The 23540-nt window shown below is 38.2% G+C and overlaps 1 protein-coding gene across 1 annotated transcript; it reads right to left on the bottom strand.

Annotated features, from left to right (window-relative positions):
- Positions 1 to 169: 169 nt before the first annotated feature.
- On the bottom strand, positions 170 to 22719 carry LOC126858041 (mucin-6-like). Its single transcript, XM_050608047.1, has 3 exons — positions 21984 to 22719; positions 20409 to 21913; positions 170 to 246 (listed from the first exon to the last, which is right to left on the bottom strand). The coding sequence occupies exons 1-3, from the start codon at positions 22022 to 22024 to the stop codon at positions 170 to 172; spliced, it is 1623 nt and encodes a 540-aa protein (XP_050464004.1). The 5' UTR covers positions 22025 to 22719.
- Positions 22720 to 23540: the final 821 nt, after the last annotated feature.

Below are 23540 nucleotides of genomic sequence, written 5' to 3' on the forward strand. Positions count from 1 at the left end.
CGATGCCATTCAATTTGACTTTCGTATTCTCGAAGCATCCAGTCAAAATTTCATAGAAAAAAATAAGTTTTTATGCATAGAAAGAAAAACATGATATTTTAATACAAAAATGATTTTTGAATAAGATGATTCAAAATAGGACTGAGGATTTGCTTGGATATTTGAAGCTTTAAAGATTCGAAGATTCAAAGCTTTTGGTATTAAAAGCTTCGAAGCTTTGAAACTTCAATACTTCACTCTTGGAAGCTTCGAAAAATCAGAATTATACAAACATTAACTTAATATAATAGTCATAATGCCACGATTATTATCAAGGTACATTTATAAAATTATTTGATGAAGTTTTGAAGCTTCAAAGATTGAAGTTTCAAAACTTCAAAGCTTTGAAACTTCGATACTTCAATCTTCGAAGTTTCAAAGAATCAGAAATGTTGAATAATTACATATTTTTTGAGCATATATATTAATTAATTCCTTTTATTTCTGATATCGTTAGCGTTTCATGAATGAATTCGCTATTCACAAATATATTCTTTGAAGTTGCCGGTCAAAAAGCCCTAATTCAAAAAAATTTTTTTTCTTTTTCTATTTAATTTGTTATGATGTACGAACATTGGTATATATTTCGATTGCAAGAATATATCCTAACTGTAATGTTTCACGGCTTCTGTTTCGGTGCTCGCGCGAAAATTTCACCAGCTGCAGCTGCAACAATTACGGCAGCACTGACCCGCGCAGCGATTTCGACTTGAAAATAAAAAAACTCGCCGCTGCTCTCGCTGGACTACTGCGTGGGCGGAATGCATTCAGAAAGTCCGGTTGCAATAAAGTAATAAGCCTCTATAAATAGGCGGCACACACGAAGCGACGTGGAAGGAACACTATAGAGAGAACTGTAGAAGCGCGGATGAAGAGGCTTGACCGCAAAAGTCAAGAACATAATCATAGACTACGATCAAGCGGACTCTTCGTTCGCGCATCTTTCTCTCTTTCTCTTCCTCTGTCTCTCTCTCTCTCTCTCTCTCTTTTTCTCTTCCTCGTTCGCTTCCATCCGTTCATTCTTCTGTTACATTGAAAGGCGACGGAAACATCGTATAATTTTCTTACCGGATCAATTAATGTAACTTTGCCACCCATGCTGCCACGCTGTGGCACAAACCGTGGAGCTCTGCCTGAGTCACCTATCTGAACTCGGAAATAAGCAACAGAGTGATGCTTCGATAAAAAAGGGAGTCTTCGATATAATTTAGTCAGTCGGAGCCATTAATTGCAATTGCGCTCTTGCTTTCACAAAGTTGTACCTTTGTTTTGAAATACAAAATCTTCCGACCTTCTTTTCGCCGGAATAAACAGTAGAGTTACGACTAGATTACTCAAGACACACATACACACACACACTGTATGATTTATCAATTGCCTTGACGCGTTCTCGGAACGTGCATACGTTTGGAAAACTGCCGATGCGATGAAGATGAATGATAGACAGTTGAAAATAAAGATAATTGAATTCCCAGCTTCGGGATAATTAATTAATTATTATTCCTTCAACTCGCGCGAGATTTTTGATGATGCAAGTGTCCTACGCTAATCATTATATCCCGAGTAAGCGTCATTTCGTGCAGTAAATTACAAGTCATTTTGCGGAACCCTCTCTGCAAAATAAGTACGAAGCAGGCGCGATGTAAAAAAATGGAACGGCCAGGTCGATCTTTATACAAATGCGGGAGAATGTTGCTGACCTTGCTACCGATAGGTAAACCACGCGGGATATCCGTCCGGTTCGTCGTCTCTCAATCGATTAATAGTATTCAGGAACGTATTCAGAGTCCGGACACAGGCCACCCTGCAGTCGACTTTCGCCACACACCTTGCCGGGATCTCGCCGTGGGCAAGGAGGCGGTCGGCGTCTCGGCTCATTAAAGCTAATAATATGGATTTACTAATCTCTCTGCTCTTGCCGAGCACCGTGTGTGCGCCCCCGTCCTCCCCGATATCCATTCAATTTATATTCAGCATCGAGGAATTGCACAATTGGCAAGTTGTCGCATTACTCGCGATTTAAAAGAAATCTTTTTGCGATTCGCTCGAATCGCCCGACTCGTAAAAAAAGGAAGATTCAACTTTTTTTTTGTACTTTCCAGAGCGTGCTTATAATGGTACTCAGAGTGATGAAACGTGATTCGAAAAGATTCATATATTCCAAAGAGACTGTAAATTACCTTGAAGTGGAAGAACGCACGAGATATAAATCCACAGGATATTAAGTGCCGAAAAAAGTGGCATATTCGTCACGTCGAAAAAATGCGATAGAAGGAAGAAAGGCGCGACGGACGCGTTCTTGAAGCGGCGGTCTTCCGACTTCATTCGCCTTCGTAACGGTAATATTATCGTGAAATGTGAGAAGATTGTTGTTATCCGCGTGACAAATTAATTCGAGTCCTGCTCCATTTATTCTTCGAAAAAAAAAATATGCAACACAGCGACGCGTGAGTAAAGGGAGGGGAGAGGGAGAGGGGGGAGAAGGGGACAGATAATGCGAGGTTTCAAGCCTGATGTAATTAACCGAATTCTGAGCGACACTTCACGTGCCCGTAAGAAACTTATTGCGAATAATGTAATTCCTCGCGGAAAACTTAATTGGACATGGCATGTAGCCATTATCATCGGTGAGAAAAAGTTGCAATATACAGGAGAATAAAAGTGATAATGATATTTCATCGGAAACAAGAGCGATACGATTTACTCGTAAAACAATTGACACTTCTCGTGCAAAATTAAGTTATGTAATGCTTAAGGATATTTTGTACCTATTTTTGAAATATCAGGTATTTAACCCAAATTGTACAGAATGTTCTTACATATGTTCAGAAACTTATAAAAAAATTCTGAATCGATTCACTGAAGCGATCAAAAGTTATGAGGATTTTAATTTGCAGCGAATTAACTCGTGATCTTATGGAAAATGTGTGACCACGTCAATTCAAATGGCCAAAAGAGATGGAAATAATATTCAGAATTTGTTTAAAATTTGCAGAAGTGTAATTTATATATATATAGAGAAAATATTTGATTAAATATTTAACAAGATATTAAACATAATTTGATGAAATTGGTTATATCATCCGATATGACGCAAAATTCACTGTGAAAATATGGCAACACCGTACTCAGCTGAGAACTTTTTGCTGGAAAAGTCGCTTCACACTTTTGGTCACTTTTTTCGATTCCAATGATAACGTCCATTTATTTTGCTCATTGCGGAAAAACACAACTAACCTCTAAGGCACACGCAGAAAAATATGATATAACCTATGCATGCGTACAATCCAATAGACCTCATGTATAGAGTGCGCAATCTGGCCAACTTATGAAAAATTACAATGTTGTCATATTTTACGCTCGCCAAAGAAATGACAAATTATTAAATTTATCAATTAAATAATTGAAAATCTTTTTAGTATATTTTGTGATTATTAATTATTTTTATTCTGTTTTTATTCTGATATTCAGTAAATTCTTTTATTTTTATAAATGAAATTTTGTGTTGTCAAGTTGAATTTCGTTGAGGTATCGTCATTGCTAAAAGTTAATCATTTTGATTCACAAAATTCAGAAATTCTCAGTAATAAGGCAACAGAAATTCAAAAATACATGTATATATTGTAGCTATGATTAAATTGTAATATTCCACGCAATTTTTCATACTCAAACTACATAAGAAATATACATATATTCATCAATAACGAATTTCAGCTACTTTTTATTACGATTGTATCTGCAATACATCCTTAAAGCGTGAAAAAATTAATTTTGGTCTTATATATCGCATTTTTATATATTTTTTAAATATGTAAAGGCACTTATTTAAAAACAAATAATTGTAAGGTGAATAATCAGTTCTGCTTTCAATGGTTTTAATTAATAATATGTTAATTTATGAGACAGAGAGAAATATTCACGAACGTGCTTGAATTCAAAGTAGAACGGCGCAATGCAAATTGCGAGAATTTAACTCCTACGTAAGGTAGGCAAATCGTGCTTTATTGTGCTTTACTACAGGCGCGATCGTCGTAAAGTACATCGGCCAACGTGGCTATTTCCACAGTGGATGAACGTAATGACACAAGCGTGTGACGTACAGATACGTGTTCTCTCGGCCCGACTATTATCGGAGGATCGTAAATTTTGGACTCTTCGGAGTAATCATGCGAGTGTAGCCGCGATTACGTAAAGACGAGTCGATATATTTATATCCATAAGCAGTGAGTGTGGAGAGGATACAACCGCAACTACTTCGTTGAAAGGTCGATCATCGACCTGCACTTTACTCTCGCTTACCTCTAACCGGGTTATAGCAGGCGGATAAATTCTTTATTTACCGCGTTGCCGACCTGCACACATTTTCGTAGCAGATAATGCAGCCTCGAAAATATGTCGTGTGACTAACCGGACGCACGTTTCCTCGGGTGAGAGTAAAACATTTGTTAACAATGTTACGAGAAACGTTATACTTTGCGATCGTTAGTATTACGTGAATTTTTAAGATTGCTTTACTCGTATCGCACGTCGACGATGAAGGCACGCGATCCCAGAATTATGCATAACTTGTTTTCTCCGAGATTGTTAAGTTACTTTTGCGATAAGGTAATTGTCTTACAGACTGTATCGATGGCTTTTAACTTTTACGACATATTTTATTCTGTTTGTACGTTCTCGTTTTATGAAATATTAATCACGAACTTAACATATAATATTCGCGCTTTTTCTCGTTATATCACTTTTACTCGCGGGATGTTCATCCTCTCGAAACTATATATGGACCGTATATTTTTATAGGCTGACGAATTTTTGGGATGTTCTATGGGGAACTCCCTCCGAGTCTCTATAAATTCATTAAAGCAGCCCTTCGACAGTATCGCGCTTCACAACGTCGATCGAGGGCATTCCAGGCATAATCATCACGAGGGTGAACAAAGTCTTTTTTTTTCACACCACGTGTCTCCTACCCGGTTTTATGTAGGGTTTGTAGACTAACCCCATAGTATTTGCACAGTTGATTTATATTGTATGCATTTCTGCGTTCAAAAACACTGAAGCAGGCATATTTTTGAAAATTGTCGTATTTAGCCTTGTTTCCATATATCTTTAATAAATTAGTTTTTATTATTTTATTTTTTACAGGATTGAATTTATTTTGAAAAGCAAATTTTTTTTTATTATTTCGGATTTAATTTTGATTTTCTATTTTTTAGAGGAAAATAATGTTTTGCTTTTTTATTTTTTATGAGAAAATTATTTTTTAAAGGAAAATTAATTATTGATTTCATGCTTAGTTTTTATTTTTAATTTTTTTAAAGGTACTTTTTAGGAGAAAATTTTCTTTATAAGTTTTTTAAGGAATAAATATTTTTTTAACCCTTTCTGTTATGTACGAGTTGGCATATTTTTTACGGACTTGGCATTCTCTTACCTTTATGAGGTTTCTTTTCTTTCAGTAAGATCTTTCTTTTCACACCACATGTCTCATTTCTATCTTCAAAGGCACTGAAGCAAATTCATGCTTTTAAATTATCTCGAATTCTCACATTCATCGTTATTTCTATATAATATCTTTAATAAATCCAGGACGATATGTACACAACAATTTTGTCATGCAAAATTAGACAGATCAACAATTAGAATAACAAAATTATTATTAACACGATATCATCTTAACTTTCACCCTTAAAGCAGCTCGTTCACGCAAGACGCTACTTCGATACTCGAACGAATCGGATAATCTCTGATTTCTTATGCCTCTCCACATTCCAACACATCTCCCGTCTGTGCAAGTATCGGGTTCAAAGTCGTAAACGTATCTCTCTCGCGATGCAGTGTCTGGAAGGAGGTAACGAGAGGCACGAACGGAAAAAGTAGCGAAGTCGTAGAACTGCGGGTGGACGATACGTGATCGAACAGGCCTGAAGAAGCAACACGGAGATAGAGAGAGAGAGAGAGAAAGAAGTTTGCGGTAATTATGTAAGAGAATCAATTAAGTGCGCGAATACCTGAAGAGCTATCCACCTACCTACCAAAGGTTATTAATGAACTCGTCAGATATCCGTTAAACGTTCCCAGCTCGATCGTGTAGCTACTCTCTCTTTTTTTTTTCTTTTCTCTCTCTCTCATTCTCTCTTCCTTTCTCCTTCTCTCGCGAACAAATGATTACTCGTAGGTTCATCGCCGTTACTTCGTAGACAACGAGGACGAATCGGTAATTAATATTAGAGGGCTCACAATGCTGAAGGGTGATTGCTGGGGATTTTAGCGGAGGGGCCACTATACTAGGGTGGGTCTATCCGACGATGGCGCCCTTGATGTATCAAGGGGGTGTCTACTGAGATCGAGGGTTTATCTTATTTTCGCGTTGAACACACTTAAGCTTATTGGATTTTATGGTAAACACCGCCGCTCTCGGATCGAAACTGCCCCGAGTGGTATCGGCTTGTAAAATGACGTGTTTCGCTCGAGTGAATTTTATTGTCCCGGATCGAGGAGGATTATTTTCGTAGGTTCGTAAAATTACCAGTCGCGCCGTGGCGCGATGAGAATTGCGTGTGGAGATTGGCGTCGCTTAGAAAAGCCGGCGTGCTTCTCTTACGCGTAGTGGCGTTCCGATTCGGATGACAGTCTCGCACTAAACACCCTCTCAAAGATTAACGAATCGTCAACGAATATACTCGGCCATTTTCTATTTTCGCGCGACCCTCCCGGTCGTTAATTTTGGTCAGAAAGCTTGTACGAATTTCTTCCCGTCTGCATCCCCCAGGAAGCTCCGCGAGTCTCGTAACTTAGGACGAGTGCGTTATAATGGGTTCCACGATTGTGCAAAGCCCGGTAATGTGTTTAGATAATTCAGATTAGATATAATCGGCGGAATAATCGTGCGTTTATACCGGCGCGTATTCAGTTGCGGCTTGCAATTACCTTTCACGCAGCTCATGCAACCGTGATTAATCGAGACGCGTCCATGAATTTATGGATTTCATTTAATATCTCAATGCGCGCCGCGAAAGTATAATTGAAACACGGCCTTGCCGATTGAAAGGCAGACATCGGGAATGAGCTGGGAATTAAAAGGTACTTAACAGTATGACAAAGTAATTAACTATAAAGAAACTTCAATCAGATAACGTACACACCGCAGCGCATAAAGTTGATTGTACTTCGCCACGAATCCATGATAAATGCAAAATAGTGTTTTTTTTATAAAAAATATTATTAATATTTCAATAAAAAAAAAACAGTTATAAGTTAAAATTACAAACACGCACACGTATATTATTTGTATCTCTCTCTTTCTCATTTTTCAATCATAAAACGTAACGGTATAAATATTTTCATGCTACGAATGCATATACATTATTCATGATAATTTTATATTTTATATTAGTTTTATTTTATATAATTATTATATAATAAATTATATTATATAATATTATTTTCTATAATTTTATATTACTTTATTTTAATCATATATTTTTTCTTTTTTTTTTTAAGACAATGAGTTTACATTATAAATTAGCAGTTAATCTAATTTAATTCAAAGATAATATTCAACAAAAATAATTATTTCATAAAATATAAATGTGAGTGAGAGAGATAGTAAAGCTTCTATACGCGTTTTGAATTTAAATCACTATAAAGTATTTTTATTCAAAAGAATTCCATTACCGTACGTGCAAAATATCTCGATATTAGTGGGAGCTCGAGCGAAATGACGTAACGATACCTCGCTAACGACGTAAGCAAGTTTCTCGAGAGCGAGATCCACAAAGAAACGCAGGAGGATGCCATCCTAATCGCTCAAACGACGGACGGGTCGATCACACACGCACACGCACGCACATTCATAATTTCTCCCTTTCTCTCTCTCGGATGTTCTCTTATCGCTCCCTCGCTCTAACGACCAGTCAGTCACTCCGCGATAAATTATAGTCGTACGGAAGGAACAGCGGCCGGTTTTTCGGGCCGGGGTAGTGTGGGTGGGCCGGTCCGTATCTCTCTCCTCGCACACGCACGCGCGCGCGCGAGTATACGTGCGTGTACTTATATCGTTGCGTGATAATACTCAGGCAACAAATTTTCACCTGACTACCGGCTAACGATCGCGCATGATCGCCTCGCGATCGGGATATTTTTGATCTCGCCAGCGGCCTTTTTCGTTGCGCCTTCCGCGAAGCCGTCCGACCGGTTGCTGGCGGCTTTCCTATACCGATTAACGTTTCCGTCTCCCTTCGTTTCGCAGTAGTACGTCATCCGTCATTGCGCGCGCCGATCTCGCCGCGCTGTCGGCGACACGTGAGATGCGCGTAGAGGAGTTTTAGTCGGTGTCGATGATGCAAGCTAGCGCCTCTTCTTGCGATGCGCGCTGCATTTTTCGCGTCCGGCTGCAATTTCGCGCGATGATATGCCTCTGATAATTGACGAGAGGAAGTGTTCCCTTGCGTGCCGCGCGGGACGCTTGCTCGAATTCCGGCTACTCGAACTAACCATTTCTTCCTGTACGGTCGAGCACCTGTTCGCAGAAGAGCGAGACTGAATGATTTTCTATAACGTCGCATAAATTCTTGACGCGAAATTTCCCCCCTCCTCCTACCTCCCTCCCCTCCTCGTCCCTCTTAGAGTATGTTATGAAATAAAATTTATTAAATTTTCACAAATGAACGAGCAATTTTAAAAAGAAGTCGGAAAATTGGTAAGTCAAATTTTCACGTGACAGGATCACGATTTGTAATTTTTTTTTTAAATACATTTATATTTTTTCATATATATATATTTTTTTTTTAAATAATTTAATCGTTTTTAGAAAGGAATATGGCTTTCATAAGTATAGAGTCCATTTGTTTGTCCTACTTGTACGGCGCGCAAAATGTTATGCGTGTCGTACATTGTGTAGTTTAAGTTGCAACACTCGAGAGAGAGATTCAATCCCTACTATATTTTCTTCTACAAAATGTGTGTACGCGCGTACCATGTGATACGACTGGAACAGTCGTTGAAAGGCAATTGGTCACGCTACGAACAAATGTCACTCATGGGTAAATAGTAAACGAATAGAGAGACATTACGAGAGGCAAGAATTTTCATTGCCAATTTGTAATAATTGAAGGTTCGGCGTTAATTGTCATAATGCACGATTGCATCCACACTAGTTGAATAATGAAGAAACTGTCGTTACACGAAACGCGTATTTTTCTCGATGGTACCCCGTTGCACATCGCTCGCGTGCGAAAAAAAAAAAAGTGCGCCAAGAAGCCGCACGAGTTATATCCTATGTATCTACTTTCGCTAATAATTTCCTCAGTCTCGTTAACAATGAATCACGCAACACTTTGTAACGCACGCAAATGAACGGCCAATCGTACGCCAATCCGCGACGCGATCCGGCATTTTTGACTTCGCTCGTCTTCCACGAAAGTCGCCCGACCGGTTACCTTCTGCCTTCCATAAATACCCATTCTACCCTTCGTCGTAATGATGTCATCCATTACCACTACCACGATCTTTTTTTTTAATCGCATTATCGATGAACGAAATATAGATATCTCCGAAGCGAATGGCAGTTCATATGATAACTTCAATTAAGAGAACGATGTCTCGAATACCTGATCGTTTTCTTTTTATCTTCTTCCCTAGCTCGTTTGTTTGAAAGTCGTTGTTAAGAATTTATTTATGACAAGTTTGTAATGGAATCTATTAACTTTATATATCTCCGATATATCATCGATATATCTAATCTTTTACACTGCTTTACAGAAAATTAAAATTGCTTGCCTCCACGAAAATCAATCTCGTTTCGTTATCAATGAAGAAATTCTTGAAGATCTTCTTGTACTCATAATGTATCTATATATTTTGCACGTTGTCAAATAATTATATAAACATATATTACACAGATTGCGGGCATTTGATTTTAGACGGCTATAAATAAATCCAATTATCTCTCTAATAATGCGTAAATACCGTACGCGAAAATGGCCATCTCTCTTGATCTTCATCTAAAAAGTGTACAGTTGACGCGCGGCAACGTATGTATCCCTAATACAGTCATCACGCGCGCAAAGGAAGCAACCAGGCGGCGGACAGAGAGAAAACCATAGCTTTTCTCCGTGTGTTGCCTTGCTAATAATTTACCGAATCTCTCAACAATGCCACGTGTCGTCGCGGCGCCCTACGGGAATACCGCGTGCTCGAAGAATCCCGGACACGAGGCGGCAACGGCCCACCCACGTACGCGTGTAAGTCCCCTCTTTTCAATACACACAACGGGATACACTCACAATCTCGGACCCGACTATTGCGTATGTATGGCAGAGGCAAAGACGCGTTCATCACATCATTGTTGACGACAGGACCACTTCCGGCCCGCATTTGCACGCTTCCCTGTGTCTCTCTCGAGGGACCGTGATGCGTGATTGACGTGTTCTAAATGGTCAACAGTTTTTCATGCCTGGCTACGTAAGATCACCAATCGACACTTGTTTCAGGATGATAAGATGTTGCTCTTTCTCTTACTATCTCTGTATTCTTCATATAAATATATTTTGTGTGTCTAATGACAAGTGTAATTATAATTGGCTATTAACAGGAAGATACTTTTAAAAGTTCCAGACACACACATAAATTTATTTCAAGCTACCTATACGAGTTATTGCAAAAGATTTAAATGGATCAAGAAATTTTTGAAGAGATAAATTATTAAAAATCGGAGAATGAAACTGGATCTTAACTGTGTAAAATATATGTGTCGAATATTGTCCTTATTCGGTAACTGACTGGTCAAGTTTCTTATGGTTCCTAATACGTGCTACTCGTACACGTAGCTAAATGGACACAATTTTCATTTTATACAATGAAAGCAAATGAGGGAACATGTCTCATACATGTAAAACCATCGCTGCCCGATGTAAGAGAGCGTATTATAATGTAAGTCGTTGTGACATATTCGGGACTTACGTGACTGAGCGAACTGAATTAGCTGCACCCAGGTAGGAGAGTAAAGACGCGATCATTATGTCTTGGAGTGACGACAGGTCCACTTTCGTGCTCTAAGCACTTTCTCCTCTCGTGAATTATTCGCCCTGAAGAGATTGACGTATATTCTGTTCGACAACTACGAAAACCATCAATGCTGTTACCAGAAAGGTTACCTGAGCATTAGATATATGTCGTGAATAGAAGTGTATTGATACTCGGGCGCTTGAAAACGCTTTAGAAAGCAAACTTTTCGAATTAACAACTTTTATTGGGGCTCCAATCGTCACGTTCACGCCGTCGTTGAGTATCAAGCGTAAATTTACGCTGCCATTGTTGACGACAACGACCATTTAAAGCACGTCCGTTATTCCCGCGTGCATTCACGACCGTTTCGATGTGTCTGTGTCAGAGAAATGATTGATGTCCTCCAGAAGGTACAATCTACCAATCTTGAAGACAGTGTTTCCTTCCTTTACGTTGCAGTCGTTCATCGCGAAGGATGAAAATACTGTCTTCAAGACTCTATATGGATTTCGAAAAAATTTAATAACAAGCAGAGAATCTTATTTTGTCATCTAAAGTTTCGTTTTATGAGTTGTGGTTAGCACGTATATTATCGATACTGTAAATCACACAATGTCTTGGTGAAGAATATAAAACTTCTTTTATACAGACATTGTTATTGTTCTTAGATTGATTAACAGAGACAGAATAATCATCGAGATCAATGTATATAGCGGAGATGAGATTTATTCCACCTCGATTTAATGACGCGATCGTAAATAACGGCATCATTGAACACGATTCTTTGAACGAGTCACTCTCAAATAGAGCTTCCACGAATTTACTACACGTGTCACACATCGGGTCCTTACGCGTATAAAACGGTTATAAGAATTCGTGATTGATGTCACGAGGCGCGAGTATAATTTCCGTTTATAAAGGCGTACGACAAACAGCTTCCTCCCGCGAGACACCTACGCTCGCGCTGTGTTATTGCTACGCGTGTAAATCTTGCGGACGACATCGTGATTGACGAGACCACAATGAGGGGAACAAAGGTTGACCGAAAAAGAATCTCTCGTTTGTTCTTCGATAATGACCAAGAGGTCTATCTCTAATTCGGATGATTGCCAGCGAATCTGATTCTGCACAATGTGAAAGACGTTTTAACAGCTGATTAATACTTGTGCTCTATTCAGAATGTTTATCCGTTCAATACTTTGAAATACTATCTACGATGGAATAAAAGACGGAAGAAATGAATCATCGCTTCGCATACGAGTCAAGTATGCGTTAGTAAAAATAAAGAATTTTTTTAATCAGCTAAAAAATTTTTGAGTTATTTTGAAAATTAACATCAATTGTAAGATTAAATATTTTAGTCAGAAATATTTAAATAAATAATTCTTAATAATATATGGGAGAGATGTAAAAAAACCAGTTTTTTTTTTAAATAGAAAAACAATTAAAAAACAATTTAAAAAAACGTGTTCTTTTTTATTGAAAAATATTTTTTTTTAAATATAATATTATTTTTCTTTATATGTTTTTTTTTGTTAATATAATAAAAAAAACTAAAGTCCTTATATTTTTAATTTATTTATTTTGAAAATAATTTTAATGGATTAATGAGACTTTTGCAATAAGTTACATCAAACTTGATATGATGCGAATAATTCTCATTACATGCATAATAAAAATTTTTATTAATTAGAAATAGTAGTTGCGTAACTATATAGCCAATTTGAATGCAAGCTATATTTAAAATAAAATTCAAATCTATCATCTAGAAAGTTAAAAATAATAAAAAATCAATTTGTAATAATTAAAATATAAAGATATATTATATTGTTTTTTTCTATTTATATCTCCCACACATATATTGTTCATGGACCGAAATCAGATCTTATGATGAATGTGCGTTTTGCCGATTTCCTTTCACTGATAGACTCTTGATGTCTCCCTAGATACCGATTAGCGGCGAACTCAATTTCTAAACACGTAATCGGCCGCGTGTGCCTCGCATTACACCTATGGCCTGTCTGTCAATCCGGAGGCTCATTAGCGAACTCGATGTACGTTCTTTCTGCCGTTTATTAACTATCAGAGATTATCCCGGTGTGTAGTAACGCGAAGCTATACACATCTGGCATAAACAATTTCTAATTAAAGACACTTCAGCGACGCGTCTCTTTAATGCTTCGTTCTATCGACACTGCATCTCGATAATGTATTGGCTTTGATACCGTTATCGGCTTTGATACACTCATCATTCTCCTCATCGACACATGGCCTTTTAATTATTTATTAACTGCTAATTTATTACCGTGAGGATCGATGAATACGGTTAATCAAATGCTTTGAAATCCGTGAAAGATTACCAATAATGCATGTCTCTTTGTACAGCTACCGTAAATTATTTTCAATCACTATAATAATTTTCACGTTAGCAAGCTAAACTGTGATATCAATACAAATATGCAAATGTCTTTTCGATTGATCCTCGTATACTTTTTTTATTTAATTGATTAAATTCGCACGCATTCCGTATCGGAGAGAGATCATACTTGATCTCCCACCAACGAATGAGCATGGTGGGTCCAGAGGAAGCTGCTTCCCAGCGCCGACCATGTAAATGCCCGATTCGTGCCAAGTTACACCCATAAGTCAGTGGATATTTGAATGGCAAGGGAAGGCATTCCCGGGGCTAGTAAATGGATCGCCCGCCGTGCCATCCATCTACTAATGCGGGCTGCTAATCGCGATACATATATATACAGGGTGTCCTAAAAATTTTGACACACCCGAACTGTGAAGGTAGATTAGGCCAAACTGAGTCGAAAAGTCCTATACCATTTTGCAAAATTTGCAATAGTTTTTGCGTTATTAATTAAAATATGTGAGCTAATGAGCGCGTTGGAACACGATAGGCCGGTATCGGCAGGCATGTACGACGGATTACTTGTGTATGTCTCTTAGTAACAAAAGCATCATCTAAGCGAGAGGTGGAGTCACGCTGTCACTTCTTGCTTAGATGATACCTTCGAATTTTGTGTGTCAAAATTTTTAGGACACCCTGTGTATATATATACCGATTTAAGCGTCGAGATGATTCTTCTCCATAACGATATATCGGAACGATTGATTAATATTTACTTTGTTAGCTATTAATTAATTCTATGGTGATAAGGGGTATTGATGATAATCGTAAAAAAGCGAGACAGCGACATGCAAAAATCAGCTGTTCGATATATCTAAGAAAAAGAAAAATATGTTAAAAAAGTTGTAAGTTTCAAATGAGGCTATTGACGTTTTAAATAAAATTTAAGCTTTTCGTATTAAAATGATAAAATTATTCGAATAAATAGAGAGATAAACTGCGATTTGTTCTTGAAATCCATTTAGTCCTTTTCTAGATATATACGATAATAATTTGTGAATTTTATTATCGGTGAGTTATACTGATTGTCTTCTTTCTATCACACATACACAGTGTATAATTATAAAAATTGATCTCGTTACACACGATATTCTTAATCGTGTATTTGACTCTAATTGGTGCACGAAGACTCAAAAGCTGTCATTAATTACCTCGTTCTGCCACGTATTTATTACGCCATTATTCGCGACTTTATATCCATATCGATAGAAATTTGAATAAAGAATTTTTTATAAGTCACATATTAAACAACACCCTTAAATACTTTCCTATCGTCCGCTTCTTTCAGCCAAGATCTAATTTCTTCTATATTTACGAGAAAAAATTTAATCCGCGAGATGAACCGCAGACGATAATATCGCGGACAAGAATGATAATTACCGAAGTCATTAATAGATCGTTAAGCGGGATTTCATTCGGATGATGAAATGAACGTAAGTCTCGTTTTTGATGCCTTCGAGCCATTGCTTTTTCGCCATTGCTCTTGCCAATGGAACAGAAGCTACCCCGCGGTTGTTACATAATTAACAGACTCAAAACTGACAGATGTTTATCTCTAATGATAATGTCGACATGATCACAACTTTTCGTGTTCACCAGTAGATACATTTCTTTTATTGCGCAAACTTCTTTAAACCGAGAGAAAGAAAGTAAGATATTTTTTTTAATTTTATAAGTTAATTAATAAATATTGTTATGTATATCTTATCATACACAATATGCGTGAGTTTAAATTTTTATTTTTTTTTTTTAAATGTTATATTTGATATATATCTCATCACGTTAAATACTGTATGTACACGGGTTGTAGTAATAATAATTTTTAATTTCAGGTACAATAATAGCCGAGCAGATAATTGTTTTCTTTTTTTTTAAATTATTATGTTTTTAATAATTATTATTATAACTTCGAATTAAACGTGGAATATTGCTAAATTTACAAACAAGACAAACGCCGATGAATATATTTTTAATTATATTGAAAAATTAAATTGAAGAATGAAGAAAGGTATAAAAAAGGAATAAAAAAATAATTTAATTAATTAAATATAAATAAAAAGAAAGCATTATGTCTGATAAAAAGTAATAAATTGTAAATTTATTGATGAAAATTAATTTTTCTAATGCTAGAAGGTTTTTATAATAAATAATAATAAAATATTATTATTATTATTATTATTATTATTATTATTTAAATTATTTTTTTAATGATATTATATTTTATAGTTTAAAAAAAAATATTAAATTGCAAATTTAAAGTTATTTTTCAAAAATTAAAATATTTAATTAGGTATAAAATTTGAGCTTGAGAATTAAATAATAAAAATTATTAAAGATAATAAAAATCTAAAATATAAATAAATAAATAAATTTTTAAAATTAAGATATCGGTATTTTTTGGAACTAATAGAATGGGATTTTTTATTTGATATGGAGCTCGTCCTCGTATCAAGTACATAATTTGATACTACCTGGGATCTAAGACATATAAATAGATAACAGCGTCATTTGTTGCACGCGACAAGTAGGTAGAAGGATGTATAAAAGGAAAACGGCGCAATTTTATCTGAAAATACACTTTACGATATCTGGAACGAACGGAAGCCATTCATAGGTTTTGTAACTGCCTCCAGGGCCATCGTGCGTAGTTCTAGACTTGGTTTGTTATCGTGTTCAGCGGCGGAGAACGAGAGAGACACCTTCGATTCAGCCCTAACAAGAGATCGATGGATCCCGCGAGACCGCCCGATACGGAGCAAGCACGCCCGGCTGTACGTATGCCAATTGTATAACATATGTACATATATATCAGCCGTCCCATTCGATCGATCGGCTATGAGAAAAAGAGAGAGAAGGGGCGAACGAAGCTACGGGAACCAGGTCCGCGAATTAATGCCTCTTTATTTCGCCGCGAACATTTCGTTAAGACTCGATATGTCCATATAATGTGCGCCGCTTTTTGTCGAATCAATCGCCCGCTGTTCCCTTAATTACGTAATGCCGATTCCATTCGCCAATTAACAATGATAGACAACATCGAATCGCACTAGTCTTTCTTCTCAGGACGAGATAGAATCATTTTTTTAACGCGAAAGCGCGCGCAATAATTTGCGAAATATTCCATACTCTTTTAATTCTAAATAAATATTATTTGTATGTAATTATGTAGGAAAATATGTATCATTGAATCGAATGTTTACCGAATGTTAATTACGTGGCAATTCCTCGACTGTCACCGCATTCCTATTTGTGGAATCGATCGTTTAATGAGTTCCTACGTCATATATCCATCGGCCCAATATAAAACGTTCCGCGTAGATTTTTCAAATTCTCACCCGCGGATGAATGCGCTTGTCCTTTCCCGATGTGGCATCAATTCGAGCCTCGTTAACGGGAAATCGGCCCGTGCACATCCCGATCGAGGGAACTAATTAGCCATAACTTTCCGTAAATGGATTTTAGCGCGCGATACTATCGGCTTTTAATGCGCCTCGCGCTCGATCGTATCGGGTCAATCCGGTCGACGATCGCGATGACCATTTGACGTATTATGAATTTAACTATGCAATATTCCGAAGCGCGGGCTTTTATTATCACGGACCTCGTTCCCCCTTTTTTTTTTGCATTAACGATAAGAGTAAACGCGCCGCTTGATCGATCGCCGTCGCACACTTTCCCACGTTACGATTACGCGATACAATTTTTCTCTACAATGGTAACAGTCGATGTTGATCGTGTTCTCTTTTGCTTCCTCATAGAGAAACCTTTATTTTCACGAAAACAATTTTTTTTTTAATTTCGATGTCAATGTGTTCAGAAAGTTCTAAAAAAATTTGAAAAATCAATTTTACAAAATATTCGCATGTGTATGTGCACAAAAAGAACATGGTTGCTCTAACTTCCGCAAATTTTGAAATATTAAGTTAAATTTTTTTATATGAATAGAGTATCATTAAAGATTGATTGGTATTGAATTTGATGAGAATTGGTGAAAAGATTTATTTTTTATGAAATTTTGAATATTTCAATAAATGTCTGTACACAGAGATATTAAACTAAATATTTTTTACATGAATAAAATATCATTAAAGGAATGCTTTTGGTATTGAATTTGATAAGAGTTGGTGAAAGAGTTCATTTTTTATGAAATTTTGAATTAAAAAAAAAAGGATATAGTTGTTCTAACTTCCGCAAATTTTGGAATATCCGACTAAATATTTTTATAATAAAGGGAAGAAAATAAAATTATGAGGAAGCAATATGCAAATTTCTAATTTGCACAATTTTTTACTTGTTTTTATTTAGGTCTTCACGACAGATGCTGATAATATTTCATTGGATAAATCTTTAATTAATTATCTGTGATTTATAAACAACTTTTATTTCCTTATGTGTAAACCGCAAGTAAGCAACAATTAAATTTAAATTTTAGTATGTATAAATTAATTAATAATTTAAATTTTTCTGCCATCTAACATTTCACAATTTATTGTATAAGAAAATGCTTCTAAGATGTGTCTAATAATTTTTAAATTTTTGCATTTTATTACAGAAAAATTGCAGCGTATAATGTCTTTAACAAGGCTCGTAACGAGGAAATATAATACTTTATCGTACTTGATTTATATTCTACAATAAAGTAGCCAATAAATGGAAAAGAAACTTTGCTTCAATCATATTTTAATTACTATAAGCGCGAAAGTCATAAAATATTTGAAGTAGCAATTCATCGCCGATTAGATTCGTTCATCTCTCTTTTTTTTTCTAGACGGAAATATATGTCGAAATTATCACGATTACATCGCTGGATATTAACGCACGCGAATGCGCGAAAAGAATACTCGTGATATCAATGAACCTGCTTCGCAACACGAGAGTAACACGCGCAATTACGGTAATTAGATTTTATAGTCGTCGTCTTAACTACTGTATGCATGTGTGTGCTTCATATCTACCTGTCGCGGAATTACGCGTTGTGAAGACATAACAGCAAAAGGTGATCCAATAATATCTCTTCAGGCGAGAGCATTTATCTATTCGTCACGGTGTTTGGCATAATGAACGGATCTGACATAATGGCGATACATTACGATTATCAAGTTTCCTCGCGATGAAGAGATGCAACGTGTGAGCAGTTTTCACTTAAAAAGATGTCACCATGTACGGCATATTAATTATAAGATATAGAAATAAATATAGTATTGCAAAATTGTAATCATACGTTCTAGCAGTATGCGTATATGTGTGCGTAAATAAATGTGTATACCAATTTATATAGTTTTTTTGAGATCTAAACACCTATACGTTAATGTAATAACGCGTAAACTATGTAAACTGTAACGCAAAGAGAGATAAATGAATTTCAATTATATAAATTTATCGATCGAATTTTTGCACAATAACACAAGCCTTGGAGATCCGCCTAGAAAATTGTTACTTGCGTTATACGAGATGAGAAATGGCCGTGCTTGATTTATGAGGCAGAGAGCGGCTATTTCTCCGACTGCTTAACTATTATTTCCTGACAATAAGCGTATATCAGATATGAATGACACGAAGAAACGATTTCTATCATTCATCAAGCCGGCACTCGGCCGGGAAGTAAAGTAATTACACGTTTTCCTGTGTCACTTGAAAGGACCATCTATCTGCACTGAAGGTGCAAAAACGCGGCGATAATACCGACATACTTCTCTCGAAGTGCAGATGATAATTAACTGTCCATAGTCAATAATCTAAGGTGCTGTAATACATTGTGACTTGTTCAAAATGAGTTTCGCGTAAACAGGCAACCAAATCGTCCACGTGTCACATGATTGTGTGTGTATTTTTACTTTTTCTAGTAAGTTACATATATATATCTTGTTGACAAATATACGTTATATATATGAATAATTAAATGTGATGAAACCGATAAAAGAATCTTAAATCATTTATTATACATATACAAGATTGAAAATTGTGTTTCGCTCAAAATTATGAGATTATTCGCTCTCTCTCTGTCTCTCCTTCTCCCACTCGCGCTCTCTTCCAAATATGTTTACATATTTAAACAGTTGTACCATTCACCTATCAAAGCAGCACAAGTGTTGCAATGAACGTGTGCGTGTATGTGTGCGCGCGCCATACGTTTCACTAATTAATTATTATTTAAAAATCGTGGCAACCGCGAATGTGAGCGTGTATTATACAGGAATCGTGACAGTAGTAAATTGCAGCCGTTTATAACAAACGTTCTCTCGCACAATGGCAAGAAACATTTTCTCCTTCTCCCAGTGTACTTAAATATTTCTTCTCTGACTAAGAAATTTATATACATTCGGTGTACTTAAAGCCATTATATACTAACTCCTAATGAGAGATTCTATCTACGAGTATTGGGCAATCTCACACTCCAACAATGAATGCGTAAAATTTGTTTCGTCATTTTTGAAACGCGCGTATTCTGTACAATATGATCTTCGAATATTAAATTACGCTATTATTCTCGTGAAATCGCGTTGATAGAGAATTCTTATATAGGTCAAACAATCATTCCATTTTATTTGAATATTTACGTTTTATAGATGTCTTGATAAATCGTATTATTATACGTTTTTGCTATTATATTCGTCCATTAATATGAAACTCTATACAATATGAAACTTAACCTAACTTATACAAAGTATTTTCGTAGACTTTTTAAGAGACTGTAATGCGGATCTCTCGTATTTCAACACAATGATGTAAATCATCGTTTCCGATGTAATAAATTGAAACTTGATCGTTGTGATGCGTTACACGAGCGATTGCCAAAGATTTTATCACGTATAGCACATTTTGATAAATAACTTTTTTCAGATAACTCTCATCAACGAAAACACTTCGCCGAATGAATTACTGTCACGCTTTTTACGTAACTCAATACACGAAAATATCGCATTAAATAATGCTATCGATAACTCACCAGAGGAAGGCCGATCCGAATATCTGGTGCAATAGACCCACGCAGGCCACAACATCTTCCCAGGATCGGTTGCGGTTGATCCAGTCGCTTTGGATGTCGAATTTCCGGTCGATACGACGGTGGGGGACGCATTGGTCGTCGTCGTCGTCGTCTCCGAGCTGCTCCTCTCGGACGCGTCGGATGACGATTCCAGGAAGTCTTTCGTCAGGTCGATCGGCCTCGAGGACACTTTTTTCGGTCGGGATTTTTTCAGGGAGATCGGATCCGTGATTCTCCTGCCGAAGTCCGCCTTCAAGATATTGTCTATGCTGAACTTCAAACTCGCCTGATGTTGTAGATTGTTATTATTGTTGTGATTGTTGTGATGATGATTGCCGTTGTTGCCGATACTGTTCGATACGCCGTTCGCGGCCGGCAGGGTACGTCCGTTCTCTTCCTTAGTGCCGGTTGGCGATGCCGGACTTCCCGGATCCCGTTGTAGGAGCTTGCTGACCGAGAGTCTATGCTGGTGCACTGAATTTGCCAGCACATGTTGCACCTGCGAGCCCTGTTGTAGATGCGTGTGAGCGTTGGGGTGATGCACATGCTGGCTGTGATGCGGCATCAAAGTGGCGGTCTCCCGTGGATCTCTACAGGCGGCGGGATGGAGAACGCCAGGTGTTGTCGCCTGGAGTCCGGTGACCGTCATAGCCGACGGCGGTGACAATGAGAGCCTCGTTACCAAAGGTACGCTTATGGGTGTGCGGTGTAACCTCTCTACGGTAGGATAAATGATCTCGTGACCAATGCCATGCTGGACCCGCGTGGGATAATCGGAGATCTCAGATTCCCTGGAGGAGTATCGGGAAAGTAGATGTTGACCAGACTGGTATCTAGGTACGATAGCCTCTTGGATAGCCTCCGGCCGACCTGGCGACGAAGCGGTGGCCGAGGAGGAAGCTGGGGATCTGACGGAAGACGCCGTAGGAGATGACGGTGGTTGACTGTAGCCGGGCGGACTCGGCGCCGACACGTGATTACTAGATGTGCGCTGGTAATACAGGTCGTTGCAGCTGGTAGAGCTGGCCGGCGACGGCGTCTCCGACGTTCTCGTGTTCTCCTCATCGCGGAACTCACCGCGACCGGAGCTCGCAGATTCCTGGTCATGGTATCTTATAGTTCCGCATACACGCACCCCGACCACGCTGGTTGGCGTGGGTTCACTGCCAACGCTCAATACCTCGCTCGTGTCGCTTTCGCAGTCGCTATCCGCGTTGCTGCATTCCGTCCTTCGCGCTCGATCGCGTTTCTCCGCGTCTTCCGAATCCTGATCCAAACGCGAGATCAGATGGCTTGATCTAGTTTCTGATTCCGACCCAGTGTCTAGACCCATTGGTGGCGCCGGGGATGTACTCGACATTTTTTTCTGAGAGAAGACACCCACCTCGCTCAATGACAGATCCAGTTTCCTTGATTCGATCACAATGAAACTTTTGTAGATCGTGTTTTCATGATGCCTTCTTTTTCTAAAGAAGATATTACTTTAAATTGAATATAATATTTCCTCGATGTTTAATATCATTTTAAACGCTTTACCTTACAGAAGTATTCTGTCTAGCGTCGACGGACGACGTCATTCTCAGATTTGTGTCTTAGTCACTATTTATGCGAACTTCATTTCTTTTTAACGTACATGATGAATTAATGAGATGGCATAACGTAGCAATTAAGATGATTCTTCCGTCTACGAATTTTCTTTTGCAGTATAACACTTCCGACGGTTACATCAACGTTCTGTCACCGGCTAAACCATAACCTCACTTTACTTCCGACGGACAGTTTGCGAGCTATTTACAAGCGGTTATCTATATTTCATCCCGCTTTCATCCTCGGTTTATTTTTTCTCATCGACTTTCTGATGATGTTACACTACAAAATACCTCGAATCCGGATTCGATACTCATCTGGTGACACGTATAATCTTCAGTTGGTACCCCCTATATTTTAATCGAGAATTGGGAGCCCGCGAAGCGTATCCTTTCAAAGTCTTCGCTGTATTATCTTAATACGATGCACTCTCACATATTTCAAAGTCCTCGACGACTGAACATTTCTCGAAAGTTGTGTAAGGATCACCAACGTCCTCGACGCGACAGCGATAGTATTATACACCGGACGAAGACGAAGATGAGGAACGTCAGAGGCGCTCTTCGTGTGAGTGAATCGCGCCGTGAAAACGTGGAGTCCTCCGCGATGCTGGGAGTAGACGCGGGTTTCGACGGAGTCGTTGTGCGACGCCGTGAAACCGGACCGGGCCTGCTTGTCCAGTTGGTTGCCGCGGAACGTCTGCGGCGAGGAAGCGGCGGGAGGACCTGCGATGGGCGTTACTGGGCGTAGACGCGTACGCCTTTCCTGATGGTGATCCCGGTAATACGCGGCGAAGAATCATTACCGACATCTGGTGGCCGCCGCGCGAACTCACCGCTCTGGAACGCCTTCGCTTGGCTCATTTCGGGGGAACGACATCGCGGCAGGCTCGTCTCATTGGTCGGTTTCACCGAGTTCCACTTCCTCGACTCGCGTCACCCTTCTACGTCCAGAGACACGCTCGATCCTTGTTTTCCATTGTACTCGCTCTCGCTTGTTTGATCCCCCTTCTCCCAACCGATCGGCATCAGCCAAGTAATGTGTAGAGTCTGGAGGGGGAGAACAGCCGTTCTCTCCCTCTCTTTCGGTCTTTACTCTGTCGCGGCGCGTACTCCGCATGCTTCTTCCACGACCACGAGTCCTGCGTATCTACTCTATAGGCTATAGGTGATCCAGCAGCCTATATACCGCCCTCGTCGCGTTGCCTCGTTTCGTTGTCGGCGTCTGTCCCTCTCGCTTTTATCTCCACCGTTGTTTGTTTCAGTTCGCTAGAATTGCCTCTTGTGTCATTCCCGTCTGTTTCGCTTTCTACGTTTTCGCGTGCTCTTCCCAACTCCTTTATCCATTCATATGCGATCTATCGCTCAGCCTCACATATGTACACTAAAGCTTAGTTTACAATGAGTTAATCGTTAGTTATAAACAAATTGAACAAATCACAGTCGATTATTCCAAGGATATTCTCGAAATAATCTGTAGTTGATCAATTTGTTTGCGATTAATGAC

This window comes from Cataglyphis hispanica, chromosome 23, assembly GCF_021464435.1.
Source record: "Cataglyphis hispanica isolate Lineage 1 chromosome 23, ULB_Chis1_1.0, whole genome shotgun sequence".
Taxonomy (NCBI): Eukaryota; Metazoa; Arthropoda; class Insecta; order Hymenoptera; family Formicidae; genus Cataglyphis; species Cataglyphis hispanica.

Coding starts and splice junctions, on each gene's coding strand:
- LOC126858041 (XM_050608047.1), bottom strand. CDS start 22,024: ATGACGTCGTCCGTCGACGCTAGACAGAATACTTCTGTAAG. Junction 21,914..21,983: donor AGACAGAATACTTCTGTAAG/GTAAAGCGTTTA, acceptor TATCTTCTTTAG/AAAAAGAAGGCATCATGAAA. Junction 247..20,408: donor TTCGGATCGGCCTTCCTCTG/GTGAGTTATCGA, acceptor GATTTTTCGAAG/CTTCCAAGAGTGAAGTATTG.